This window comes from Camelus ferus, chromosome 1, assembly GCF_009834535.1.
Source record: "Camelus ferus isolate YT-003-E chromosome 1, BCGSAC_Cfer_1.0, whole genome shotgun sequence".
Classification (NCBI taxonomy): Eukaryota; Metazoa; Chordata; class Mammalia; order Artiodactyla; family Camelidae; genus Camelus; species Camelus ferus.
In genome coordinates this window covers 69,656,848-69,668,893 of record NC_045696.1, presented here as the reverse complement: position 1 = coordinate 69,668,893, position 12,046 = coordinate 69,656,848, and the positions used below count along the sequence as shown (strand labels likewise).

Genomic DNA, 12,046 nt, shown 5'->3' with positions numbered 1-12,046 from the left:
TAAAGAGCACATTAAAGATACTCAGTAACAACCAGACAGATAGATGAATGAGAGAATGAAGAAAGGAACAGCATGATTTTTCTGCTTACCTGAATCAACGCAGTAATCCCGGGGCTCCTGCTTGATTCCCAGTGGTGACTGGAACCCATGTGCTGGGGGGCCAGGCATGCCTGGGACCCCATGTTCATAGAGTGGGTCATGGTATTCTTGTTTGAATCCCTGAGGGGGTGGGGGAGCTGCAGGGACAATAGGTTCTGACATTTGCCGGTGGTAATTGGGGCGATTATCTCCAGGAACTCCGGACTGAGGAGGGAAGGGGTGGCAGGGTTCAGACAGTTGTCTCTGAAATCTGCAAGAAGAAAGTAGTTATATTGTTTAAGAATATGATGAATACCAACTATGATTTAGCATTAAAGATTAGAAGTTCAAATTAATGGAATTATTTGCAAAGTATCTTTTTTTGGAGGGGGTAGGTAATTAGGTTTATTTGGAGTTCCTGCAAAGTATTTAATGCTTATTTCTGGACATTTTACCCTCTTCTCAAAATTATATCACACTTCAAACCTTTTGAGTCAGGGACTGGCAAAAAAAAAAAAAAAAATCAAAACAATGACATGGTAGCTTATTTTCCATGCATGTTTATTTCATGTACAGTCTGTATAGTTGGGTCAGATTATGTACCTGAATATTTAAAGCCAATTATTTGCAAATATCACTAACATGTTATGTTTGTTCACCGGTTCATTCACTCTCTCACCTGTAGATAGAATTCATTCTTAAAGACTAAAGAGTCTTTAACCAGAAATTAACTAGAAGATGTAGTTTAAAAAAAACTCAAACGTAATAGCATTCAAAAATATAGTATCCCTAGGGATAATCAGGAAATGTATAGGCTATAAAAGAATAAAGTCTTAAAACTGTAAGCAAAAGACCTAATTAAAGAGAAAATATTTAGGACTTCGAAGTCATTCACTCACTGAAAATTACTCTACCGTAATGCCTTTTCAACCTACTTGACAAAATGATTCTAAATTATTTAAAAGATGAAGTAATTTTAAAAATCTATCAGACAAATATTATAAAGCCACAATAATTAAAACAGGAATACAAGGAATGAAAGACAGGTGTCAAAGAAATGGAATGAGAAGTCGCAAACTGTCAAGTATGTTCCAAATGTACTACTTGTTAAGGTTAGCATTTCAAATAAGCAGGAAAAGTAGACCCCTGTTTTATACCACATGCCAAAATAAGTTTCATATACAGATTTCAATGTGAAACCATGGTAGTAAACATACATGAAAACATAATCGGAGTGAGGAAAAGCCTTTCTACGTATACCAAGAGCAGAAATCAAGACAAATATGAATATACCTCCTTGTATAAATTTCTGTAAGTCAACAAAACAAAACAAAACAAAACAAAACTACAAACAAAACCCAAAGAAAAAAACGGGGGGGGGGGGGATCTATAGTAGAAAATACCAGAAGCAAGCCTCCAAATTAAACAAACAGGAAAAGTCTGTAACAGATAGTAATGTTAATACTGCTGACGTAAAGAGCTTTTAAAAATCAAAAGATGGACATGTCAACAGAAAAAATGGGTAGAGAACAGAAATAGGAAAATCACCAAAGAAATCCTTTGGTCATAAACAACATTTAACTTCATTAGTAGTGAAAAAAGTACTAACAGAGAAATAGCTTTTCCTAATTACTTGAAGGATGAACAGGCAGCTAATAAATCTGCACCTGACACACAAAAGCACTGAAGTCATAGATATGATTAGACAAAGCTACAAAGATGGTCACCAAAACAAATGTCTAACAAGGGAACTGCTTAAGTACCTTGTGATACAGCCATTTTCTTGAGTGCAACTATCAAGTATGATGTAATATACAAATATGTAAAAAACTGGAAAGCTATATTTGATACCTATTTTGCAAAAGTATAAAAAGTTCATGTCACAAAATCCTGGAAAAAGCTGCACCTAAATGTTAACATTACTTATCTTTGGGTGGTTATGACTTTAGGTAATTTTTTGGTGCTCATCTATGATTTAATGATATATGTTATTTTATAAGACAGAACAATAAAAGCATTTGTTAATAAGTATAATTAACATCTTATAGCTGTCAAGAAATTCAGATACATGCCGAGTGCACTCTGTGGGAAAGCAATGTAGTAAAAGTGAAAGCCAGAGGTCCTGAAATGATGCCACTACTAGGGAAGTGACAGAGGGCAAGTTTTCTTGGCTTCAGTTTCCTCATCTGTAACATGAGGATAGATTATCCATCAAAATGCTACTGGAATAATGGAATGAAATCATGTCTACAGAGCAGGCTTCTGCCACAGCTGTCATCACTGACGGACGGGGGTAGAAGTTGGAGATGGTGACCATCTATGTGAGGCCTCGAGCCATGAAATATGCATAAGGCACTAGTCTATGTGTATAAAGAGAAGCATGTGTGAATATATGCCCTCAGGTAGAAAGTATGAGCCAAGGTTCAGGGTACAATACAGGATTTAGGACAACTAATTTTAATCAGTTTTTTTCAAAATCCACAATATAACCCAGTAACATTAAGGTCTTACTCTCTTTTAGCTTGAATATTAATAGCTTTAGTCAAGTGATTTGAATTTGATTTGAATGAATCTGTGACAACAGGTAGCCAACAGATTTCTAGAACATCAAGATTTAAAATCTTAAGCTGAAGAGATTTGTGAGCAGAGAAAACATTTTAGATCAGGGTATAGCATGGCCCTCCCTCTGAGTCTTTACTACCTTACCAAAAGCAGCACCACAACATCATTTTATAACACGAAGATCACCAAACTATTTTATAGTTATCCTTTGATCCCAGACACCAAAAGCATCAGAATCTGCATGGCCAATTACTTAAACAGGTTTTATAAACTCCATAAGGTTCCGTGGGCACTGAATGCATTACAGTGGAACTTTATCAGGAGTGCGATATTCAAGGTTGCCGTTATTTAAGGAAACCCTTCTATGGTCTGTGAAGAAGTGTAAATTTGAAACTTGGGTTTAGGCTTGACATTTAGAATACAGGCACCAGCAGCATGCTGTAAACCTGAATTTTTAAAGAAAATTCTGAAGAAGCGGGCAGAAAAGAAAGATGAAGACATTCTTTAGGACTTATTTTTGTAAAGTATCCAAACTTCATGCTAGCAGAACAGTAGCAAGGGCACCTGCTTTCCACGGTCTCACCCCTCCCCACTCCTGCCACTTTCCTAGCACCTTCAAAGGTGACCTCCACAAATCACTTCCTTGATGGCTCTGAGATGGCACGAAACCACCCAGTTCTGTAACCAGAGCCTGAGCAGCTGGCAGGCCCAATCACCTCACTTCCGCCCAGTGCTCATCTTCTCACTTTCCAGCATGAAACTCTAGAGGTGGCCTGGTACGGCCCCCTCAGGAGAAGGTACTTCCGAATGGGCACCAGCCTGCAGCCCTCATCCCTTCCCCCCAGCATAACTTTAAGGATGCATAAAGCTTGCAGGCCTGGGATCTGCAGAACAGATTCTGTAACTGGGATTGTTCCGTCCTGGTTTGTTTTGAGGGAGCGAGAGTGGCACAGGGGAGCTTAAGGGTAGGTCACAGAACCAACATATTTGGAAGAAAGATTCTCTCCGAGCTTACTGCCAATCACAGCTTTTATTTGTAGAGATTAGTAACATAATTCAGTTCTTGTCCTCAAAATACATTCTGTGAACTTTACTCACTGACCTTCATTCGAACCCCCTCCCCCATTCCACAGTCCTTTTGAAGTTTCTAAGAATGTGTTGTATGCACAGTACAGCTATGACATAATGCCTCTTGTTTACTGAGGCAGGCAATCACTGTCAGTGGAGGGGCGGCATGGTTCCTAACAGACCTCTTCTTCCTCTCGCTGACCATCCCACCCACCCTCACTGGTTCCCCCGGCAGAGCTCAGGCCATAGTGAACTCACAGTTGGCGAGCAAAAGGGGACTTCTGACTACCGAGCAAGCCTACATTCAATAGGTTACAGATTAAGGCTTTTTCAGTGCCAGTTTATTTAAAGAACCAGTTATTTATTTATTTGTCAGATTTATATAGCGCCTTTCCTCCCAAGAACTCACCCACGCTACTAACATTTGGTTTACATTATGAAAACCGTTAGATGCTTTTTCTGCATTTCCTTTTCAGTTTCTGCTGCCAACACACAGAGTAAACACAATGCTTAGAGGAAAAAAAGGAGAAAAGTGTGGATTCAACGAAGGCTACACAGTGGCTCTGGGTGCCAGGTGAAGTAGTGACGGTTCAGAGGCCAGCTGAGAGATGATACAGAAAACTGGCCAAGAAACCAACACCTCTTAGTTAATATTTCCGTTCAAGCTAAGAGAAGATAGAAAATAGAAGAAGCAGTGTAGCTGGGTTAAGAGGCTCCGGCTGCAAAAAAGTCAGAACATCCTGGGCTGAAATCCAGTCTTTATCACCTGCTAGCTGTGTGACCTTGGGTGAGTTACATAACTGCTCTGAGCCTCAGTTTCCTCACTAGTAAAATAAAGACAACCCAACTGTAAAGATTACATAAGATAATACACGAAAGAGGGCCGGGCACACTGCTAGGTTCTTGATCTATATTACCTTCAGACATCACCACCAAATACCCAACTGCTACCCGCCCAGCATGCAACAGCTAAACTCAGAAGTTAATGCAAATGTAAGGGAAGATTTTAAGGAATTGGAAGACTATCACACAGAGTCCTCTGGCTGCCTAGTCAGTATCTAGTCTCCTTTCTCAGAAAGAAAGTGCTGATTTTTTTTTTAATTCCAGGCGGCAACATGCCATCCAACTTCACATTAACATTTATCTTCCTGCCATATACCAAGAGCCAGGCACTGCTGCCAGAGAAAACCCAAACACTGTCCCTAAAAGCCCACCAAAGAACTCTGAAAGAGCTCTCAGGACTCTGAGGCCTGTCAGCGCTGCTTAAACTCAAATTGGCCCTTCTAACCTGTGATAAAACAGACGAAGAAAAAAATGTCCTTTAAAGGCCTAGATATTTGATTTCTCAAGATCAAATATGGAAGAAAGAAGGTGATGTAAAGACAAGATGTTCCTAGGAGAATAGATGGTGACGGTATTAGTTTTTTGTGTACAACATTAATAAGTCTAATAATGAAGATTAGGGATAAAGGGAGATGTATATTTTTAAAAGTTAACATTAGTTTCTAAGTTGTGGTATCTACATCATTTTAGGAAGATTCCTTTAGAATAGTTTTTTATGAAATATAAAAATGATTTTTTAAAAAGTAAAATTGTCATGAAAGCTAACATTTACTGAGTACATTCTCTGCCAGTGTGACTTCATTGAACTTACCCAATGATTCTATGTGGTATCTAGTATCCCCCCATTTTCAGATGAAGAAACCAAAGCTTGGAGAAGTTAAATGCCTGCCTGAGGTCACATAGATAGGAAATAGCAGAGTTGGGATTCAGGTCTGTTAGTCTCCAACTCTAGAGCCACTGGCCACTGTTTATATAATTGTTTCTATAATTGCTTTTAAATACCCTCTCAATGACATTTAAATAAAAATCCCGTAGTCCAGGCAGCTAGAAAATTCCTATGGTTCAAAGCTAAGAAATACATTTTTTAAAAAGATATTAAAAAAAAAAAAAACTCCAGGATTGATGAAAAACACTTTAAACTGAATTTTGATTTGTGGTCTTCTGAAAAGTTTTGGGATACAGCTAAAGCAGGAGTTGGTTAGGGAGCTCAAATAATTGTCTCAACCAGGATATTTTGGGGGGTAAAAGGGTAAGCTATTAGCAATTACTTTCATAAACCATAAACAACCCAGGAAAAACTTGATGTATGGTCACCCCAGCCTTAGGAAAATTTTTCTTTGGCTGTATGTTTAATTGTTAGCTTTTTTCCTTTATAATATGGGCAAATCATCCAACCAAATAAGTTAGAAAAACAGAATAAACTGAAAGAAAATAGAATAAAATACTTCAGTAGGATCAGAAATCAATGAAAATAGAAAACATCCAATACTATACATCAACAATACTTCAATAAAATTAAAAAAAATCTCCAGTAGAAAGAATGAGCAAAGCCAGTTAATCACTCGTCTTTTCAACAAAGTATCTGCTAAGACTAAGATGGTCTAGATAAAAAGCATCAAATGAAAAAGGGATAAACAGATGCTATAGAGGATTTTAAAAGGACATTATGAACAGCTTTATGCCAATTAATTTTTTTAAGGTTTATTTTTGGAGGGGCTGGGGATTGAACCTAAGACCTCGTGCATTCTAAGCACACACTCTACCACTGAGTTATATAACCTCTTAATTTTAAAACTCACAGTACAGAAAAACTGCCCCCCCAATTTCATTAAATTTACTCAACTAAATAGAAATCCAGAGCAAGACCATAAAAGATGAAGATGCTGAACCAATAATTAAAAATCTTCCCACAAAGAAAATATCAGGCCCAAATGGTTTTACTGGTCAATTTTTCCAAAAATTCAAGGAATGAAAAACCTAATTTCACATGAGCTATTCCAGAATATATAGAAAGGATACCCTCTACACATTTGAGTATAACCTCAATGTTAAAAACCCAACAAGGACAATGTGAGAAGGAAAAATTACATGTTCTCAATCATAAATACAGATGCCAAAGTCCTAAATATATATTGGAAAAACTAGCCCAAGAATGTAATGTATAAATGATAAACCCAAGTTGTTATGTATTATCACAAGAATATGAGGTTGGTTTCATAGAAATCAATGTAATTCACCACACTGAAAAATGGAAGAGTATTTGTTTGATCCTCTCAATAGAGGCAGAAGAAGTGTCTGGTAAGATTCAACATGCATAAATATAAAAGCATCTTAGTACACTAAGGGGTAGAAGGAAATTTCCTCTAGCTTGATTAAAAAGGTAACCAAAAAACCTATAGTAAACATGAAGTACAGAAAACAAGTCCTCTTAAGATTCAGAACCAAAAAAGCCCATACTCTAGCCATTAGAAGTACATTATTCAGTCTGTCAAAGTAAGTTCCATTAAGCATCTATGAAACTCAGTTTCGGATCCCAAAGTGAATTTGTGCTGCTGTATATAACATGCTGTTAACAGGAGTTCATGGAGAAGGGACAGGATGCGTCAGACTTCATTGATGGCTAAGCTATAAATGTGACTCACAGTCAAGTTCTTCCCTCTCTAAAAACTACAAAATGTGAAAGACAAAAATGAACAGCAATTTATTAGGGATAAACTTTGAGAGGAAGTAGAAGCAAGAGGAAAAACTTGAGTATATTAAATCTCTCAATCTATCTGGCATCTTTAGGGAATAAGTAGTTTTCAATTAAATCACAATTCCAGAAAACATAAGCTCGTCCCTGAAGTTTTGATCACAATCCCTGAGAAAGAGAACCTTCTCAAATAGGTCACTGACTCTTTTAGATGGTGTGGCACACAACCAAGCCTTTCTTGACTCTGGGGACTTGGCTCTGACCCACAATTCCAGGCTGATAGCCTATCATGACACTGATGCTCTAAGGAAGCATCAAGAAGTAGAGGATTTTTCTGCCATCAAGGGTATCTTACATGTTGTCCTTTCTTAAGTTTTTGCTTCTTGGTGCCACACAAATGAGAGAGCAATGTATTCCAAAATTCTTAGATGATGCATTTCTTAGTGGAGCCCCTTCAGATGAAGTGTGGGGACTCAACTTGAGATGGTATAACAAATGGAATAGTAAAGACAAAAACATATCTGGCCAGTACTATGGGCATAATATAGGAAGATTTTCTAAGCTCCTCACCCAGCACATGTAAACAGCATAAACAGCACAATGAAAAATCTCGTGAGATTGGGAAGGCATGAAAAGCACTCCTCCTCATCACGGAGCAGCTGGTCTTGAAGGATAAATGGAACATGTCTGAACATGCCAAATCACATGTTTTTTTTCCCTCCTGGGAGTTTGGGGGAAATCACAAATATGTCACAGCTTTCAAACACAATATTTACCTTCTAAAAATAAATTGAGTTGTGAAGAATTATACTAAGATTATACCAAACATTAAGAATGTACTTTTGACTAGATTATGTCTTAGTTGTTTAAAGTATAATCTTAGCAAACTACTACTATTAAACATATATTGAAGACAAGCTATTGGGCTAAATGTGGTCTAAAGGGGATCTAAATCATGATTTTTTAAACCTCAGAGTTTGCTCTATTTCTTCAACTGAAGAAGTAAGACACTCTGAGCAAAACAAAAGATAGGTGTTACAACATGGGTTTAGATAAGTGATGCAGGAATTAAGTAGGATTTTGTAGTTTTAAGGGATGGATAAAGTTCTGGCAGTTTAGGAGATAGAGATGGATAAAATTCAAGGTCAAAATGGATTTCTCAAGGTCCCTTACTCAGCTCTTAGTGGACATTAATGGTTGTTAGCAAACCAACCCCCCCATCAAAGCATAACCAGAATGGTGTACTTATATGTTAATGTTTGGTTTCTAAATGTAGGACCCTGTATTTGGCTATGTGACCTTTTGATAGTCCTTTAGACACTCTGAGGTCTGATTTTTCTTTAAAATAGGGTTTTTTTTTAAAATTCCGCCTTGATTACAGAACTGTTTAAAAAGCTCAAATAAGACAGTATTTCCTTCTATCCTGCAAAATACCACATTTTTGTTATGGGTTTAGTCTTGAAGAAATAGTCCCACCAATTTAAATAAAAAGTTAGCAAAGAACAAACTATAGTTACTAACAAAAGTAATCAACCCCACTTTCCACTTCTAGCAGGCATAAGTTTTTAAGTGTGATTATTAAGCTTGTTAGCATACATGACTGCAATTCCTATTACTTTTAGAAAATCAGAACAGGGATTTTAGTTCGTCTCATTTTCTATGTGCCATCCAGTATCTACAAGCAAAATCACTTGTCATGTTTTTGATTTTGCATCACAGATACCACATTATCTCAATAATGGACAAGGGCAATAAGAACAAATTTCAGAGTACTGGGTGCTTGATGCTTAAAAAACAGGTGGGTTGGAATTAGGATATGTATGGGGGTAGAAGAGAGCAGAGTCATGATTTATGATTTCTTAAATGTGTGACAATAATATTTCCAGTTCCTGTCCCAGACCCACAACATGATTTCTGGGATGGAGCAAGAAATCTGCATTTAACCCTCTACAGAGACTTGTGTGCACTCACAGCTGTGAGACTACAGTCCCTCCTGCAGAAGCCTGAGCTCCCAGTCTTGTTTTTCTTTCATCCATTCAGGTGTCTGCAGAACACTCTGCCCTTCACTCCAGTCTCTCAAGGATCTCTGTATCACCTACCTCATGTGTGTGAGGTCTTGTCATTTCAGACCCATCATTCCTAAAGGCAGAGGGTAACCAGGGGAAGTAAGTGTGAGATGGAAAAGCTGAGTTCAGGGAGGAATCATCCCCCCCAAAAATACCTACTTTCTGGTTCCTGCCTTTGGACACCTGAGGACAGACACCCTAAATCTTAGGGATCAAATGTCCTCCTTTTGGGAGGAGGCTGGGTTGCCTGGAGACACACCTACTTCATCACTGAGACAGGCTGTCTGCCAGGGCTTCAAGAGGACAAATAACCACCAGCAAAATTAGGGTATTTCTCCCCCAGTTCAGTTGACCATTGACATTTGTTTACCCAAGCCCCCTGGATAGGAAACATACTGGGGGGAAATATGAATAAAAGAGATTTAACATAAAGTTAATCTTCCTCTACGTGTGATATAACAAATACAAAGTTTGCTAATTATTTCAAATATTGCATGTATACCCCACCCCAACCCTGCTCCTCCATTAATAATCCCTTCAGAAAATCAGAAAGGTCGTTTAAAAACACAAAACCAAAAAAATTATCAAAATAAAAATGGTATCCTGGCCCGAGTTCACAAACTGGCAGGCCTGCAGGATGACTTTGCCCACAGAGAGGTTTTGTTTAGTCTGCAAAGTGTTACTGCTGTTTTCAATTTGAATTAGTGGCTGACTAAGAAAAACAAAACCAAACCTGGAATTTCTACAGAAAAATCCAAATTCCCAAATTCTCTTGAAAAAGTACAAGACTGTTAATACAAGGTATTAGCCACCACAAAGCTTTTGCTTGTTATCTCCTTCCGCTGAGCTCCCTGTCGAAACGGAGGCCCACCACTGAGCCAGCCCCCCAGCCAACACTCTGTCCTCAGGCCGTGCGTACCGTTGGCGTTTGTGGCCCCTGGCCTCATCAGGAGAATAGACACTAACCAGCCAAATTGTGTAGTTCTTTATGGTGACTTTTACAACAAAAGGGGAAGGGAATTGGAATCAGACAAGAGTGCTTACTTTTTTTTCCCCTGCATTTCATCTAGAAATAAAGAAAATGACCTCCAATTAAATACTAGCAGGCGTCTGGGTTGGACCAGCCAGGGGAAGATACACTCATACGTCCTTCCTCTCCTGTACTCCTCCCCCACACCCACCAATGCAGAGCAAGCAAGACAGGACAAACAACGGTCACCATCCTGCGGCCCTTGGTAACCACAGACAACTACCGCCTACGTTATCTCCTCCTCCCAGAGAGACTTGAAATAAAAAAGACAGGCCCTCAAAACATCCTCTATAAAGGGAGGCCACAAGCATCCAAAACTTTAGAATACTGCAGATAATGGATTTTGAAGGCTGGGACCTAGAAGGTTAAGTTTGGTGTTTGCAGAATAAGTTCCCTTTACCCTTTAGTCTTTCTGAGATTGAATGACTCTGAACAAGTTTCTCCTGATGCCTCAATTTCCTTAAGAATGTAGAACTACCTGGAGTGAAACAGATCTCTCTATGAAAAGTAGAAAATTATAAATGAGGTCCTTAACTGATGCCCTGTTGTGACAATATGTTAAACTCAAGGGCATAGTAATACCTCATAACTCGGCCATCTTCCCTAATACATAAGATGGCAATAAAGTATTTATGAGTACCATAAAGCAAGGTGTGGTTCTAGCAGGCAGTATCCAGTGAGGAGCCAGGAAACCTGCCCTCAGTGAGGGTCAACAGGTTGTGTGTCCCGAGCAAGTCCCTCCTCCTTTACCTCTACAATGCGAGGACAGTGCTAACTACTTCTCCCTATGTACTTCGCAAAGATGCTGTAATGTCTATAAACCATTTGCAGTACCTCAGGAACCGGGTGACAGAGAAACAGGTCATATTCGTATTAGTAGTCTTACCTCACAAGATGCCTCCATGGAATGGGAACTTTAAAGATACCTGGGAAGTATGACTAACTGCTTCCCCTTCTCCCTGTGAGGTAAAGGGGGCGGGATGGAGGTGGTAGAAGAAGCCCAGATCGGCACCCACCTCTGTTCTGATGGATACTGGTTTTCAGGCATCATCTTTGGCATCTGCAGGGGCTGATGTGGCGGCCGGGGAACCGCAAAGGTTTGCTGCTGTGGTCCAGGCTCTGGAAGTGAATGAGGGGCGGGGGCAGGGCCCACACCTTGTACTGGGCCAGCTGCAGGGGCATGTGCCGAGGTGGGCAGTGATGCCTGCGGTGGAGGAAATAGGGAACTCTGGGAGGGTGACAGTGGGGTGGTAGGAGGGGTTAATGGCTTGAACCCCGAGGGAGGCTTCCTATCATAGGCACTGTAAACAGAAAAAGAGAAGGAACCATTAAGCTGCAATGAAGCCATTAGCATGGTCACCCGGTCCAGCAGAACGCTAGGTTGCAGCCCACAGTTGCCAGGAAATGACAGCATTAACATAGTTAAATCGCTGGCAGCCCCGAGGGAATATTTGTACCTCTGAAAAGTGACAAACACACTGCGTCACAGGGACTTGTTTAACACTTCGAGTGATTCTTCTCAAAGATAATTTTAGCCTCTGCTTCCGGTTTCTTTTTTCCCCTTTTCTAAAAGAATTCTCCACGTATGCATGTGAGGAGGTGGACGAGGGGAGAATTTATGCCTTGGGAGGAGTTTTCTAGCCCCCCTCTTCCAAGTATTCCAGGGTTCCCAGGAATAAGAATCTCTGCTAAAGATAAATTTCTGCT

General features: G+C 39.4%; 1 protein-coding gene across 1 annotated transcript in view; it reads right to left on the bottom strand.

The window, feature by feature from the left end:
* Window positions 1-12,046, bottom strand: part of ETV5 (ETS variant transcription factor 5) — a 55,158-nt gene that overhangs the window by 16,566 nt on the left and 26,546 nt on the right. Inside the window, exons 7-8 of the mRNA XM_032482815.1 lie at window positions 11,356-11,640; window positions 90-349 (exon numbers count right to left, since the gene is read on the bottom strand). Of these exons, the coding sequence (XP_032338706.1) occupies window positions 90-349; window positions 11,356-11,640 (545 nt within the window). The remainder of the gene's footprint in view (window positions 1-89; window positions 350-11,355; window positions 11,641-12,046) is intronic.